The sequence below is a fragment of the Daphnia pulicaria genome, chromosome 5 (genome assembly GCF_021234035.1).
Source record: "Daphnia pulicaria isolate SC F1-1A chromosome 5, SC_F0-13Bv2, whole genome shotgun sequence".
Taxonomy (NCBI): domain Eukaryota; kingdom Metazoa; phylum Arthropoda; class Branchiopoda; order Diplostraca; family Daphniidae; genus Daphnia; species Daphnia pulicaria.
Window position 1 is genome coordinate 4,418,030 of NC_060917.1, and position 17,319 is coordinate 4,435,348.

The window sequence follows — 17,319 nt, forward strand, 5'->3', positions numbered from 1 at the left end:
TTCCGAGTGTGTGACTATGTCGCTCGCTGTTGTATATGCAAAAAGGACCAGCTGGTGTCTCCTAGGTCTCCTGCCGTCACAACTTTCAACAACTTTGCGTGAGCACGGAGAAAATCTATGTATTTCGTCGCTTGGCTCGACTCGACTCGACTGTATAGCGCCAACGAAAACGCGAAATGCATTTTTGAACCGGCGCGCGGTTTTCAAAATTGTCTATGCCCCTGTCGTATCGATCAAACATGACAGTTTGCTCACAATCCTTCATCGCCATATGTTTCCGTATTTTTGTTGTTGTCTCTTTATTTTATTTTTAGGGGGGGGGGGGGGGGGGAGGGGTCTTATAATGTTTGCTTTTTTTTGTCAGGAATGGATAAGAAGAGATGATGCCCTCCATCCGCCGTGATTATACACGGGGGCAAAATACGCAGTTCGGCCGTTCTATTAAAAAAACAAAAACCACGGACAAGGTTTTTTTAGTGAAAACAGTTGAAGCGTTTCCTTAAAATAGAAAATGTCTTGTGATGGTAGAGGCGCAAAAATATTGAAAAGCAAAACAATATAAGCGTCGTCCAAAATAGAAGATGCATAGAAAAAGAATCTTGCGCTTGTAAAAAAAAAAAATTGATGTGATGCCAAGGAGTTGGCACGCGTCATTGGATTTCTTTTTTGTCTTTATATCAAAAGCTTATAAAGAACTTGGCTTTGATAGGAAATAAATCTGGACTCTTTGACTATTGGGGCCATATGCGTACAGTGTTAATCCCATTACGTCTATACCTTTTCATCAACCCGTTGTTTCGCTTATTCATTGCTGTATAATTCATTTAAAGGAGATGACCTTCACTTGAAAGGTGAAAGCTGCACGTAGGCAGAAGAATCGGCCAAAAAGATATCGGAAATATACAGTCAGCCGTACAAAACGAATGGAACGATTCAGAGTGATGAACGATATGATACACTTGAATTAATTCCTTTTTCTGGCACGATTTTGGGGATCATTAGCACAACCGTGAAAGGGCGGGTACCGGACCCCACTCTTTCTCTCTCTTTGAGGCTTCAAATTATTTTCTTCTTTTTCTTTCTCTCCCTTGTTTCACCATATTTCACTCTCTCCCTCGGTCTGACCCGCCCGTCAATCTCGAGTGTGCCACACGAAGATATCACGCGCGGGCGCAGACGCTCTCCACCACCACCACTACAGACCTCTTCTTTTCGATGGGATTGGGGGGCGGGAAATACTTGCCGCAAGTTCAACTGCTCTCAAGTCACTCGGAGAAGGAATGACAGTCGGTGTGGTGCTACCGTCCGTGGAGGACGACTGATTTCATTCTCCCCCCCCCCCTCCCCGTATCACATTTTCCGTTCGTTTAGTTACCCGAGTGTGTTTGCTTTGGTGCAAACGGTATGCACGTGAGTGTTCCAAAGTGCCGCCGACGTGTCGTTCTAACCGGGAAAACGTGCGAAATCTTGGAAATAACTGTCTTTCTTTATTGTTGCCTTCCCGAAATCGCGTTGGGGTCGTGTTAGTTGATAGGAATCGGAAGAAGAAGAAAAAAGAGAAAACGACGGCGAAATCTTGGTAAGCAATTCTTATTCAAATCCGGCTGTAAATTGGATGCCGCTATATGCGCTGCGATATAAAAGGAGGGCCCATTGTGAGCGGTGACTATACGACGGAGCTATATGATGAGTGACAGCGTCCACCCACTCACACAATTTTGGAGAAAAAAATCTGCATCTAAGGGAAATAATGGCGAAATTTTTGAAAAGGGCGAGATTGTCGGAAGGAATCGATGCGGCACTAAAGCAGAGACTCGCCCGAATAACTCAGAGTACCGAATAGAGACGGAAGGAATATATTTGCCCAAGCTTACAAGTCTAAAAATTCATCACGCCGCATGATCACATCAGCAATGGCAAAAATCGCCAGACGAGAGATGAAAGAATGGGAGCGGACTGTGAAGGGCCGAGAATTGCTGGACGTAAAATCTTTATTCGCCATGACAATTGACATCCTCCCCCCTTGGGTGCGCAGTGATAGCGAGAAGGATTCAAGTGAGCGTCTCAAACAGCAGCCCGAAAGCCGATCCTCTTCGTTTACTATTTGAACACTACCGAGATACAAGTACAAGCAAATCCCCGGAAAGGATGTGTTGTTCACGCTTTTCTTCAAGATTTCCATTGTTTACCGCCGAGCTTTCAATTTCAACATTTGGAGAGAAAGAGCTTTTTTTTTCTTCTTCTTTTCTTTTCGCATATCGTCGCTCAATGTACAACCCAGAGCGGATAGAACTTGACAACTTATTGTGTTCTTTATACGCTCTACTACTATACAACGGCCATATCGCGACGCTATCTTTTTTTGGACCACACCAAACTTTTATTTTAACCCCCCCAGGAATGAAATCCTGGACTGGGATGAAAGAAAAAGGAAGTCCGATTCGGTGGTGTATTACGTATAGATGAAATGCGGTTGCTGAAGCGATAAAACTAGTATCGCAATATATACTCCTTTTCATTCTCTCCGCTAAATAATAAAGCGCTCGGAAGGGAACGTGCCCTGCCAGCCAACCATTGGCTTGACATGCTTTACGGAATCTTTCGTTTTCTTGCTTCCCGTTTCAGTTGAGTAATTGCGCAGGTTCTTTCCAGTTTCCATCGGCCAATTCCACAAATCATCATTGAAACCTTTTGTATGGTGATCCATTTACTTTTTTTCCTCCTTATAGAGTCATCTCTTCCGTTGCTCATAATTAAGATCCAGAAACCATTGAAATCTTTTGTATGGTTACCAACAATTTCGTTTACTTTTTTTCCCTCCTTAGAGTCGTCTCTTCCATTACGCATAGGATAGCGAAGTAAAAAAGTGTTGTCAGCAAAAGTGAATAGTTTAAAGAATCTGATTGGCAGTTGGCTCATGATCGGAAGCCCAAAATTAACTTTTTTCCTGGTTGGTGTACATAGGGAACGGTCAAAGAGTGAAAAGATGAAAGCTAAATCAAGGTGTCCGGGGTTTTCCCGACAAAAAATATACAACAACTGGGCGGGAAATGAAAGGTGGAACGATACGTCGTCGTTCGGGATTGGATTATGGCAATGGTGTCGAGGACAATATGGTCTCCGTCCCCATAACGTCGCCGGTGGTATATCTCAACTTCTATTACTATGTCGCGACGTCCGAAGGACAAAAAACCAACATTCTGTGTGTCTCTCGCTATTATTGGCCCCTTTCAAAAATAGCCAAAGCTCCTCACGAAAGAACCGAAATAAAAAAGGCGCAACATTTGAAATAAAACCAAAAGATACAGCAAACAAGAAACTAGTAGTCGGCCAAATGGAAGACAGCACAGTCACATGCCGAAGTGGAAGGTGACCTTTAGAGAAGAGCTAAAGAAATCATCGGTTTTGTGCAGTCGAACTAAGGCCGTCTATCTTTATCACTTGGTTGAATGCAAAAATGCGCAACATTGAGAGAGAGAAGCAGATGATTGAATGGGTCGGTACGCCCGGAATAATATGTACGGTTCGTGACTGTTTTTGTTTTCTCTCGGCGTGGAGCGTCTTTAATTATAATAATTTGAAAAAAGGGTGGTGATACTGCTCTATTTACAGCAAGATTGGATATGTGTGTAGGGTCGGCTATAAGACGACCTCCTCCAATGACTATTGTTCACGGAATTAAAAGATTTAGAAAGAGCTAGGATATATAATAATATGTTGAAGAATGTGTCTCACAATCTAAGCCAGAAAATGAGCGGAATATTTTCAAGCATTCGGGTTATGCAATGAATGCAGCGACAAGCTAATTACGCTAGAGTGCTATGGTTTGGGTTCGTCCGTTGCGTGATTACGTTTATCGCGTGATGGATCACGTATGTATACGACGTTCTTCTTGCTAGTAATAACACGTTGCTGTCTGTTCTCCATACACTCACTCACACGGCAGCATAACAATTACTGGAACACCTCTATTCACCTCGCTCGAATATGGGGCAATAAATTTCCAAAAAGGTACGGCCGGAAGTTTATGAGGTAGTTGTAAACCCAACCCGCGAGAACTAGTAGTCGTGTTCATCTGTCTCCTGTCCTGTCGAGTTGAACGATGAATGAAACTGTATACGGGTGGCAGACACGATATTGATTCGGATATTGATCTAAAAGGACACACACGCAATAAAAGAAATATTGGATTTAATGGTTACGTATTCTTTTGTCACCGTGACTGAACGACAAAGTGAGCATGGAGGTGGACATACTACTGTTAAACATCAATTTTGTTTCAAGTGCCGGCCGCCACATCGTTAATTTGTATTCCCTAATTGTTTATGTGACGAATATGCAGCGGTGTTCTTATCAGCTGTTGAGTTCCGTTGTTTCCTAATTATCACATCACCTTGGTTGGCGATATTGCTACGCCAACACTATTACGTAGCTAATCCTCTTGTTTGGGTCCACGTTCCATTCTTATCTCCAATGGTTGTTTATATGCGCAGCAATTACAATTTATCAGCCACAAAATAGACATTGAATCCATGACTCCAAACTTCCGTTAACCTATGTATTGAAGTATAATCTCAGCATACTTTGGATGTTCGACCCACTTTTGACATGGTTTTAATATTTGTTCGTAGATTCTGCGAGATATGAGCGTTGCGCTCCGTTAAGACATTTTCTCAACCGAGTGCAAAGTTTTAGTCGTCTGGGCCCGTCGCTTTGGCGTCACACCTCATACCGGAAAGGGAAAGCATTTGAAACCAAAACCGCATATTCCGCAGTCTAATAAAGGCACAGCCAAAGGAGAACATTCCGCCAAAACTTTGCGGGATATTTTGTTATGTGTGCGTACTTCTGCTGTGTACAGAATCTAGACTATTCCACTCCACTGCACTTTCCTGTGCCAACAGAATTGTATTAGTTCGCGTTCACTGAATAATTTATCCCCGAGAGCTTTCGAAAGGTCACAAAACATTTTATTCATAAGATCATTTGTCTTTTATTGTTGTAGTAGTATATGAAATTCGGTTATTATGGCAACTGATTCACGATTTCTCGTTTTCTCTTTCCTCGTTTTCGTTACAGGACGATGAGATCGACTTTTACAAGCCAAATCAACATTTCTACCAACGAGTCTATCTCTCATTTGTGAGCGGGTTTTGAGAAGTGGAGCTCCGAGTTTTCGATGCCGGTTACCATGGGGATTCTGTTTCTCCTTTTGTTGTTACACGTTACGTTGACGTCGGCGGGAGGACCACCGACAAACCCGTTGGATCGGCAGTCGTACGCTAATGGCAACCTAGAGCAGGTGCCCGTCTTGGACCATCCAGAAAGCACCAGCATCCGGCAAAGTGAACGGCACTTTTGGCACTGGTTACATAAGCAACATAGGCAATCAGAGCTCCGCCACAAAGCAGAGAGAAGTAGCCGATCCAGGCGGTGGAAGGAAGTAGCCAACGGAGAAGACGAAACCAACCATCATCCAGTCATGCTGGGAAAAGATGATTTATCCCAGCCGCAGCTGGACCCAGAAAACAGTTCGGTTCACGAAGAAGAAAATCACGGAGGTGAACATAATGGAATTCATGTGGCCAGTTGGCGATGGGACGAAATCGGAATTTACATCACGTTCACCACTTTTATCATCGTGGCCGGTTTGGCCAAAGTGGGTAATTAATCATATCCCTATATAAGTACGTATGACTTCTTTACGACCGGCCATCTATATATGCTGTATGCGAGGGCGTTTTTGAATGTGTCCCGTTTCGCATTTATACGTTGAAAAATAGATGAGATGTTATTTGCCTTTGACTGTATAGAAAGAGGAAGATAGATGAAAGACATTTTTCGACCGAACAGATCATTCGCTCTCATTCATGGCTTTTCATTGTGGGCCGAATAACAACAAACAAGAGAAAATTTTATATTCAATTTCGTGTTTACTTTAGCTGGGTCAAATTATTCCTGCGTATGTTTGAAGTTCTAATTAAATACTCTGCCACCGACTACTATACAACAGCCACCATATTATGTTTACAATTTAAGCACTTTGATCATCTTGAGGATTTTCAAAATTTTTCGTCCATATCAAGATTAATTAATTCAAGAGTTTATGATAGAAAACTTGCTTAAATTGCTTCAATTTAAAAAGGTTACTGGGTTCCTAATATCAATAATTGATTTTTACCCGCATTTCTTTAAACATGTAAATCGCACTCGATTTCACTGTAGTTGGTGATAAGCGTTTTCTTCTACACTTCCGTTCAAGATCCTACAAAGATAGGTTCAGAAAACGTGTTGAATTTTAATTTGGTTGGTAAACGTGTTAAACTTTATTTTAATTTGGTAAGTTATTCCCTCTTGGCTTCCAAGAGGGTTGGATTTAAGGGGGGTGGAGGTCGATTTTTATCATTTCTCAAAGAGAAGTGTCGTCTGCTTTTGTTTTGTTTTAAAGTTTTTAAGATAGGAAGGAGCCAAAAATTAAGCTAAAGGTAAAATTCAATTTGAAATGATTAAGTGTGTTGATTAACTATTGTTTAATGGTAATCTGAAAATCAATTGTGTTGATTTGTGAAAATCTCTTAGTAAACAAAAAATTTCCAATTTGTTCCTTACTTCTAGAGATTAAAGTAAAAACATTTTTTGAATTTGAAAATCATTTAATAATTTACTTAGTTGTGAAACCAACACAAGCTGTTTGTAAGCAAATCATTCCAGTATTGTTCCTGCAGAAAAATCACATGTTTTTGTGGAAATAATCTTGTTGACATAGAAAACATGGTAATCATAAAAGTTCATGTTTTCTTGAGCAAGTTTTCTGAAAATGTTTCATGCTGCAGTATAATTGCAGTATTATAATTGTAGTTTCGACAGTTTACTTGCAAATGTATCATTGTTGTAATGAGTTCCCTTAAAACAACAACAATGGAATGATTTGCCAACAAACCACCTATGTTTCACAATGTGTAGTTTGATGGATGATTTTCAAATTCAAGCATTTAACTTTAATCTCTAAAAGGAAAGTGCAGCTAGAAAATTTTATGATCAAGAGGGACCTGCCGTCACGCCGGCAGCACGTACCTTTTGTTAGAGAATGAATGGCTATTATGGAAATTAATACTGACGTCGAATTATATATATCCTACGTCCATCGGAACTCAATTTGACGTCAGTTTATTTTATTATTTTTAATAAACAGGGAATAAAATTTAATCACCGGCCTATTCGTGCTTTGGAATAGAAATGAAGTGAAACTTTTTTTTAAATTTTCTTTTATAACCTTCGGTGGCAGCTGCTATAAGTAAACATTCCCCCAAAGATAACAAATGAGACTTTTGAAATAAGACGTGGTTGGCATAAATACGGATTACCGTGAGAAACCCGCTAATCCGGCGAGGCAACACTTTCGTTAATTGCTACGAAGAAAGAGCGAGAGCAGGAAAAAAGAAATTAAGATTTTTTTTTCCATCACAAATAGAACACGAACTCGCGAGGAGAGTTATTAACTCGCTCTTATGCTTCACCACACAGTTCTTGCTTAAATGTCTATGAAAAATTGTTCGTTATGTTGGGTGTTAATGATTTTTTAAACTACCGTTTCACACAATTTTGGTTTTAGAGACAATGCGAAACGAATGTTTTTTTCAAGCTGTTGGAAACTTTTGTGAAATGTCTTTTTTGTTTTTCTATTTCGTTGCATGGTTTCCGCAATCTCGCCGCCGTTCGTCACGCCGCTCGTTCATTACCATTTGCCTACAGCCTTTCATCACGCGCACGTCATCTCATCAAGAATCCCTGAGTCATGGTGAGTAAGGATATGTGCGTGGGACCAATTCTGGTCTTGGCTTTCTTATTTTTCTTTTCTATAAATACATTTGAGTGGACGATGACAACCAGTTTGAACTCACGGGAGGGGGTTCCGCAGTCACTGGCTCCGTGGAAACTCGATGCATAACGGATGAAAGGCGGGTTGCATAGACCGCAGTGTGTCCTGATGATGCTCAAAACTTACTATTAGATTATCGATCGTTCCTATGTTGTCGTTTCACACAGAGATTAACAATATAGCTGGCGCTGGCTCCCTTGTGCAGTCTCAGTCTCAATTCCCTTGTATAACTAAATGTATTTTACGTTTTACTATCTCTATCGACTTTGCGTCCTTTAATAGTATGTTCAGAAAGCTAAAAAAAAAAATTTCCCAAGTCGAGAAAATCGATCCTACTATCCTATCGAGTTTTACGTCTTCCACATCCGTTCTTTTAAGAGTTGCACAGTTCCAGGAAGGAATTGGCACTTCAGAAACAAACTATATTGCCAGATTCCCCCAAAAAATAGAAATAAAAAAAGAGAACATCACGTAGCTTTTTGATTTGATACATTTTATTCAACCCTTTTCATTTCAGAGATGGGCGGTAAATTAGAAACTGTCCCATCACGTCGATCGTGATTGCATTTTGTAGAGGACCTGAAAGTTGATGTTTTTAAAAAATTGATGAGCTGTAAGCAGAGATATCGGATTTATACGTGGGCTGTGGCAACCGGCTTATCCCACAGCAGTGGGCAGAAATCCGAACCGATCCGAAATGTAATTTTAAATAATATGCTCTTGTCAACAGTGGCCCCCACTACGTACGTACAAGCGTTTGTTATTGTGGCGGCAGTCCGTCGTTTTCTGCTTGTCTCTTTCACTCAGTTCAGCAATACGACTTCATTGACCCTCTGCTAGCTCTACGGCTGACTTTCCCTTTTATTTTATATTTTTGGTACATTTCTACTCGGGTCATACTCTCTCTCTGATGTCCTTTTTTTCCTCCTTCCGTTCTGTTGCGTTCCATTATTACATGTTCCTTTTTCAGCAGTTCCGTTTCTTTTCGGCTTCTACAACTGGATATAAAAATGTTTGTATGTACTTGCATGTAACGCGGGATATTCTATACACACTCGTCCAAATAGCTTGCTGATTCTGCTCGGGACAGCTGTCGGCGGAATTCTATAGTAAGTCACATCCTCCGCTCTATTCTTTCTCTTTTTATATACTCGTACATTGGCCTTGTCTTCTTTAGGAAGACCAGCTTTTTTTTTCCTTTCTGTCGAGCTACTGCTGCGTAACGGCTTTTCATCCCATTCATCTCATTTGTCTCTCTCTTTTTTCTCTTTTTTTTATTCTCGTTGCGATTCTGTTGCTGATCCTGTTTCCATCCGGACTGGCGCTCTCCCGTATATATCTGCAATCCAAACATCAACAAACGGCCTAATACTGCACACACATATAATACCATATATGAATAAATGATTGAAAACGACGCAGTGCTGCCGGAGTTGGATTATGCGAAGGAGTGAGGGGCGCCACTCGCATTCCAGGTTGCACCCATCCGGACCGCGACGACAGTTTTCGGTTCCCGACGTTCACGCCGGAACTCTTCTTCTTGATTCTTCTTCCACCGTGAGTTTATTTTTTCATCCATAGGCTTATACGTAGTTCTTAAATGGTACTAGTTCAATATTTCCGTGGATGACCGTGCCGTGTCAAATGAGTTAATGACGCGCGGAAGACTTTTCCTGGGCGCAAATCAATCGGGCCAAAGTGCAGACAGCTGCAACCAAATTGCAAGCAGCAGCAGCAGTCAATAGCAAAAAAGAAAAAGGAAGGAGTTGTCGTCCGCCCCAAAGAAATGAAAGCAGGCGCAGAAAATGTATATCAAATCATTCCCGATAATGTATCGCAGTTGGCAACGTGCCTTTGAACTGCGCTCATCCATCCAGTCGAATGATTGATTCATTCGCTTTCTTTTTAACGGTCGCCATTATTACCAGTTTCTTTTTTTATTTGTTTGACTTTTTGTGTTTGATCTGTTTATTTTTATTTTTGAGCGTTATGGCTTATCTGTTTGATCTTTCGCACCAAACATATCCTACTCGACTATTTTATATATACATATAGTATCATTCTGGAGTCGTCCTATTCGCTGTACGACCGAGCCTTTGCTGACAATATTGGAACGGTCCTCTTCTACGCGGTGATTGTGAGTTTGTGTTCCTTCATTTTCGTCTCTCCTTTAGACTCATCCCGTGCTAGTAGAAAGGATTTAAAGTGGATAGAAACAACAACAACAAAAAAAAAACATAGTCAATCCCGTTTTCTAGCTAGTTTTCTTCCTTCATCTCATACAGCCCTCGTGTTTATTACTTCCTCCTCGCCTCTCCATCTCGCCAATTCAGTGCTGTATATTATTATGTGTCTCAGCCGTGATGGGCTGCTGGGTGAGACTCGCAATAACGGGATCAGTAGCGGCAAAAATGAGCAAGGAGCATTGGTACATGGTCCGCTTGTGTGATGCCGAGTTCAAAGCACCGGTGGAAGCGTGCCAACCAATTACACAATTCATGGCACCGGAGACGCTGGCGGATCGTTGACGGATCAATTTGCTTCCAGCTCGATCTTGTGTCTTTCTTCTTCGTCTCTCTGTATCGACTCTTGGTGGGCGTAACGGTTCACAGAGGCCAGCTCGCCATTCTCAAAGCTTTTGCCGCTACTGATATCTCTGCTCTTGCGATCGTGTTTCACACATGACGAGATGGCGGAGCGCCTATTAGCTTGATGATACAACACACGACCATGTTGCCTTCGTGTTATTATTTCCCCCCTTTCTTTTTCTCTTTTCTTACTTTTCATTTTCTTTTCTCATTCCATTTTTTTTTTTTGTCTTTTTGTCTTTGAAATTTGATCATTTTCTCCAACTCCGCTCCCGACGGATGACAGGGGACCATCTTCAACACCTTCCTCATTGGTAAGTGATGTGTCTCGACTATCTTAGCTCTTATTATTAGTTTCTTTTGATGTTCGACCTACTCATTTTTCCAGTCATTAGATAAGAGTCAGTGTGTAACCAGAAAGGGTTGACTCGTAGCAAATAAAAAAGAGCAAATTGGAAAGAAAAGTTAAAGTTGGCTGAATGAGATTGAGACATCAATTGAACACGCGGTTGACGTGCATTTGGAACTGACGTCGACCTTTTAGTCACGAATTCCCTTTTTTTTTTCTTCTTCTTCTGGTTCTTGTCGAATGTCTTTGGTTTGTTCCTGATCGATAGCGGGGGGGGGGGAATCTTTAAAAAAAGCCCAAACGGTTTCGGCTTCCCTTTGCCAGAAAAACGAGAAAAACAGAAACGAGTTAACCTCTCCGTGTCAGGAGCTATAGATAGCCGATTCAAAGGCTCCTTATACTATACACCAGCCATACTACTCTGTCTTTCCGTTTCGTCCCTCTCTTTTTATATTCCTCCTCTGTTCTTCTCTCTCGAAAAATCTTCTTCTTTTTTTGTTTGTTCCTTTTTTTTTTCGTATTTGCCCGACGATCGGACGAGAGCCAGCAAGAGATAAAAGGCGGCAAGTTGACGGCCGCCCCCGGTTCCTCATATAACTGTGCACAGCAGCAGTATATAGCGTTCATATGTACTGTATAGTTTAGTAGGCCAAATTCCTCCGGGAAAGACATGGAATGACCCTTTAAAAAAACCCAGGAAGAAGAAACCCTCCAAAAAGTCCAGTCTAGCCGCTGCGGAAAATGGAAAACTTGTTCACCGCACCCCTTGACAGTCTTAGAAAACTTTACATATAAGCAATACTTGATCAGAATAACTTGTATGCGCGTTACCAAGAAAAATAGATCCAACTTTTAAAAAAGAAAAAAGAATTTGGGGTTCCAATTTAAACAAAGACCGTTTTGGCGAAGTAGGTTATAACAAGCGTTCGCCTTCTTTATCCACATGTGTTTCGCTTCTTATTAGCAGCGGAGCGATTCAGTTTCTAAGCGCTTTTTAACGATCTTCTCGAAAAACAATAACAATTCAAAGGATTCTCGCTGCTGGGCTTGGTGACGATTGGCTGGATCGGAACTGTCCGCATTCCCGACGACAACAATGTGGAGTGGTGGCTGGGTCCGTTTTACACGCTGCAAGCCACGGACTGCTTGGTGTTCTCCTCTCTCATTTCGGCCGTTGATCCCGTCGCCGTTCTGGCCATCTTTCAAGAAGTTGGCATCAACAAAGATCTTTATTTCCTCGTCTTTGGCGAGTCCCTTCTCAACGGTACGTGTGTGTATATTATTATTATGAATATCCCGTGGAATTGTTTTGTTTTCTTATCCCCGCCCACTCTGTACTTTTATCTTATTGCCTCCGCCAATGCATAACACATAACAAACCATGACGGCTGTTTGTTTCTTGCTTGATTGTCGACACCCAGTTCTGGACGAGTGCCCGCAAATCATTGATTTGCTAAACAAGCGATAGAGTGCAAAAAAGGTTACGGGGTTGCACTGCCATCATAATAAGTGTGGGAGGTGCGAAACAAAAACTCAAAGGAACAAAGGATAATAATAACCTTTTATTTAGCTTGTTCTCCCGCTGCCGGTCTCGATCATCTTTCAATGACTGCTGATGACTCTCAAGAAAAAGATGCCGAGGTGCATCTCAATGAGCTCTTTACGTCATTGTACACATTTTGAGGTGCCCCAATAGGGGGCCAAGTGGGGAGTCTGGGAGCAGGGTAAAGGGTTCTTATCAAAAGCCTTTTCTTGTTGAAAACTAAAACGCATAATGAGAGTCCCTCGTCGTACGTATATCCTTTTCTTAATGCATCCAAAATTTTCTTCCTCATTTGGCTAGCTATATGCAGACTATATTCTCGGTCATATCCCTCAGTTCCAGTGTGTGTGTGTGTATGTGTTTATTGATCTTGGCTGCTACATACTTGTATGCCGGGGTCGGCCTGTGCCCATCCTATACCATGTTGGGTGGCAGGGCGATTATCGATCCTTTTTGACGCGGTTGAGAATCACGTGATCCGACTACGAGACTTCATCAGTATGAGAGCGTTCCCGATAGATAGAGATACTATATTTTGTAATCTGATTGCTAATTGCAGATGCTGTGACGGTCGTCCTCTATTCGATGATGGTCGTCTTCGCCCAAATGGAAGGCAACGTCAGTGGAGGACAGTACGCCCTGGGTATTGTTTCATTCTTCACCATTAGCCTGGGCGGCCTCGGCATCGGAATTCTCTGCGGACTGCTGACAGCGCTCATCACTCGCACCACGTCCGAAGTTCGAGGTACTGACTGCTCTCATTCACGCGCGGTTATTTATCAATAATGTCTCTTTCGAGCCGCACCGACTATGTCTGTCGTGTTCGTGAGAAATTAAGAATCTTCTGCGGTCTCATACCGCCAAATAATTGATGCGATTGCGCTCATTTTTTGCCGCTTGATTCGATTAGTCGTTGAGCCGTTGGCGGTCCTTGGAATGGCCTACTTTTCCTACCTTTGCGCAGAGCTCTTTCATTTTTCCGGAATCATCAGGTACTTTTATTCATTAATTGACTGTTTGGAGAGAGAACATGAAACTTCCACTTTCCACCTGTCAAAAAAAGCTGCATTGGTTGCGGCCTTGTCCAAGCCCATTACGCCTTTGCGAATGTTTCGCACAAGTCCTACACGACCGTCAAGTACTTCATCAAAATGCTGAGTTCCACAAGTGACGCCATCATTTTCCTGTTTTTGGGCATGGTCCTGGTCAATGACATCCACGAGTGGCACACCGGCTTCGTCCTTTGGACACTCTTCTTGTGCCTCGTCGTCCGATTTCTGGGTATATCATCATCATCTCGTTTCTATGATCGATCAATTCGAGCATTTAAAACTAATCTCGTTCTGCGTTACGTTGCCTGATTCGATCAATGTCCCCCCCTTGCTTCCTTGCTTCCTTTTTTCTTTTAGGGGTTTTTATCTTGACTGCCATTGCCAATCGATTCCGTCTCAAGCAAGTCAGCTTGCGGGAGCAATTTATCATGGCTTACGGAGGATTGCGAGGAGCTGTCAGCTTCTCGTTGGTTGAGATGCTTTTGCCTAGTGTCATCCACCCTCGTCAGATGTTTGTCACGACCACGTTGGCTGTTATTCTCTTCACCGTATTCATACAAGTAAAAATATTTTGTTTTTCACGATCCCCATCAATCAGCGTCCGGTCTGTTAATAAATTTTTGTTGGGGCTTCTAAATTCAGGGTGGGACCATCAAGCTATTTGTCCGGCTTCTACACATCCAGAAAGATAGCAAGACAGTTAAATATCTAATGAATGAAATGAACGAGACGGTATGTAATTTTTCCACTTAAATTTAAAAACAATTGACTCATAAAATATAATCTACCGATTTTCAGATGTTTGATCACTTGTGCGCCGGAATTGAGGAGATTTGCGACCACCGCGGCAACAATTTCTTCAGGGTAAACCATTTTCTTGATTACCAATTTTGTTGTTAAATTTCCAACCTGCTTTGTTTATACTTTGGATGGCAGGAGAAAATTGAGCATATTGACGAGCGTTACCTGAGGCCCGTCTTTACGCGCAGCACGGACAAGAACAGTCTACAGCGTTTGTTTGAAAAATTGACTTTGTCGTAAGAACGGGAATTGGGTGCTTTCCATTAGCAAATTGTGTGTACATTTGATAATTTTATTAACAGGGAACATGCGGCAAACATGTACGCTGGGCAAGGGGAACACACAGGTTTCACTCCCGTTGCCAGTTCAGCCAAGATGGAAGATCCCGAGCCGGAGCCGGAGCTAACGACCAAAGAACCAATAAGTGCTCTACCGATTAGGGGCGATGTAGAAGATTCGCCATTGTTGCCCCAATTGTCGCCATTGCCCGGGCAAGTGCAGCCGCAAAGCAAAAAATCTTTTAAAGGTAAATTTCCCTTGGTGCGACAGCAGAGCGCTCCGCCCGGCAGCATGCTTCCGACGCGTTCTTCCACTCCGGGGGCTAACAATCCAACGCGGACTAACATCGAAAACGTGATGGCACTGCATGCCGAGTTCCCTGACGTACAACTGCGCATTAAGGGCTTTAAGGGAAGGCAATCGAGACCCAACAGCGGTGAATCAACCAACAGCGGTAACCTCGATCCGGATGCAACGGCTCAGGCCTTCCGCAAAGCTCTTCGCACCACTAGCAGCAATCAATACAAACGGGTAACTTCACTGAATGCACAACGAAACTTCTTTGCTCTTTTATCTCCAAACTCAATCTATCAACGCCAAACTTATCATTCCGTTCCAGGTCTATCAGAAACACAACCGCAATCTGATCGGAGACGACGATTTGCCGGAATTCGAAATGGCTTTACGGCGACGGTTATCCAGTGTGTCCGGTACCATGCAGCCCGGATCACGCTTCCCGCAAACTGTTTCTTCCGTTTTCAATTCTCCACTGTCCAGTCCAGACTCGCCGTTGTCTCCCAAATCAACAGCCACCGCCGGTGCTAATCCAACGTCCAGTTTCGATAGCGGAACTTATTTCCCCTTTTCAGGTCTTAAAATTATTTAAACAAACATATTATTGGCCTTCCTGTAATTCATCTCACTCTTGCTATCCATCACGCAGTGAATGGAGAACCTCCTGCGCGACCGCAGGCAGCCAGGCGGGAAAACCGGCGATCCGTATCGCCGACAAGGAGTAGCAACGTCCAACAGCAGCCGCCCGAATATTCGACGGAAAATGAACGGCCACCCATCACCGGCGGCTCAACCAAGCGACCGAGACTAGAGGCTATGAGGCCGTCTGGATTTGCCCCATTGCGGGTCATTGCCGAACGCGATGGGGAGCACAGCTCTTCCAGTTTGCACATCCAGGACATCGAAAATGGCGAGGATGCGTTCACACTTGACGCCAGCCACACAAACGGCAGCCGCCCGCCTCGGCTCGGTGCTAGCAAGGAGACCGGAGTGTAGGACTCTCTATATTTTGTCTTTCCAGATGGATTTCATGATTTGAAAAATCAATAATATGATACAAATATCTAAAATCTTCCTCTTTGATATGCCATTTTATGAAGTGCGTTTATTTTCTAGGACTAGGTATTAGAACCGACAACGCCATTAGAGAAATTTACTATATACATACAAGTGTGAGAGTATGTATACTTGTATCGAGGTAATTCATTCGTTTTTCATTTACAGTTTACATTTTTATTCTGCACTACTTTGTGGCGGTGGAAAGAACCATGAAAAGCCGAGACACAGCACACAATGAATGTTGGTTATAATGCGAAAACTTGGTTATACCGTTTGTTTTGTTGTATCATTTTTTTATGAGATGGCGCGATACCAGGAACATGCCTCACCACGGTTGTTTGATTTTTCTCAATTGTACCATAGTTGTTGATTCTTTTCTAGAGAGTGAACGATTCAATGAGATGAGTTCAAAAATATAATAAAAGAGTCGTCTTATCAATTATGGAAATCCAATGTCCTTTCCTTTTTTTTTATCTGAAACGGCTGGCATCCGCTGGCATCCGGATAAAGATCTACAATACCGCGCCCATTTAATGATCTTCGTCCTACACAAACACGAGTAAATGTCGTATACCATATCGATCTACCGATGCTCTGAAAATTGTATAGATTAGTTTTTATTTTTAATGCCGTCACTCCATCAATAAGGAACTGCGTTTCTCAATTTGTCCGGAAAACGATGGACTATTCAGTCAATAAATATGTGAGGAGAAAGCGGAAGGATAAACGAGAAATCTCTTCTATGCTTGGGAAACTCCCGTACAAATTTCAAACTTTCGAAAGTCGAAATAATTTTTTTAAATAGCTTATTTACTTATAATGTGTTCCAGACAACGCCCTAATTTCGAATATAATACTAGTTTTTGTATGCAGATAATGAGACAATTGGGAATCAATCGCATGATCGAACAAATATAGTACGTAATAACGTTCATACTATTTGATTTTACATTTGTACTCAAATTTACGAGTTGTTAACCATTTAACTTTTTCTTCGTGTGAAGGTTGGGGGGAATCAAGGCCATACCAAATACAAAATCTTAAAGGAACGCGCTGATTGATTTTGTAAACCAGTTTGTGTAGATGCTGAAGGTGAAATGCACTAACATTGAGGACAGGTTTTATTCCGTCAGCAATCGTAATTTTTTTTTTCACGGATATCCTAACATACCCTTCAGCAAATGCTAATTTTTAAATCAATAACGAAGATATTTTCATAATACTATAATAATATTATTGCATATCCTGGCACAATTCAAATTTGAATTTGAATTTGAATAGGCTTTTATTAATTAAATTTTTAATTGTTAATTCATATTTTAATCGATTACAATTTCATTGATAACTTAATAATATTTTCTGACAGCGATGGGAAAGTAATGCAGAAGTATTCTGCTATTGCCGTCTTCATTTGTGGTTTGTTAGGTATGTAATCACTAAGCTTTCATTTCTATCACCCGAAGATTTGCATGTTA

The 17,319-nt window shown here is 41.9% G+C and overlaps 1 protein-coding gene across 2 annotated transcripts; it reads left to right on the forward strand.

The window, feature by feature from the left end:
- Positions 1-1,247: 1,247 nt before the first annotated feature.
- Positions 1,248-16,284, forward strand: LOC124340834 (sodium/hydrogen exchanger 2-like). Of its 2 annotated transcripts, none has more exons than XM_046793556.1 (19): positions 1,248-1,579; positions 5,080-5,663; positions 7,753-7,798; positions 8,947-8,988; positions 9,302-9,436; positions 9,935-10,016; positions 10,754-10,781; positions 11,847-12,080; positions 12,919-13,104; positions 13,270-13,351; positions 13,423-13,640; positions 13,769-13,971; positions 14,054-14,143; positions 14,210-14,275; positions 14,348-14,448; positions 14,515-15,022; positions 15,111-15,360; positions 15,435-15,777; positions 15,902-16,284. In XM_046793556.1, exons 2-19 carry the CDS (start codon positions 5,180-5,182, stop codon positions 15,912-15,914), a joined length of 3,111 nt encoding a protein of 1,036 aa, XP_046649512.1. In that variant the 5' UTR covers positions 1,248-1,579; positions 5,080-5,179; the 3' UTR covers positions 15,915-16,284. The 2 variants fall into 2 exon arrangements, with proteins under 2 accessions (XP_046649512.1, XP_046649513.1); XM_046793557.1 differs by lacking the exon at positions 1,248-1,579 and adding an exon at positions 4,685-4,957.
- The last annotated feature ends 1,035 nt before the right edge of the window (positions 16,285-17,319 follow it).

Bases quoted from the DNA above. Each gene is read 5' to 3' on its own strand.
- LOC124340834 (XM_046793556.1), top strand. From the start codon at position 5,180: ATGCCGGTTACCATGGGGATTCTGTTTCTCCTTTTGTTGTTACACGTT. The intron at 13,972-14,053 runs GTAAAAATATTT...TTCTAAATTCAG, and splicing joins TCTTCACCGTATTCATACAA to GGTGGGACCATCAAGCTATT. The intron at 15,361-15,434 runs GTCTTAAAATTA...TCCATCACGCAG, and splicing joins AACTTATTTCCCCTTTTCAG to TGAATGGAGAACCTCCTGCG.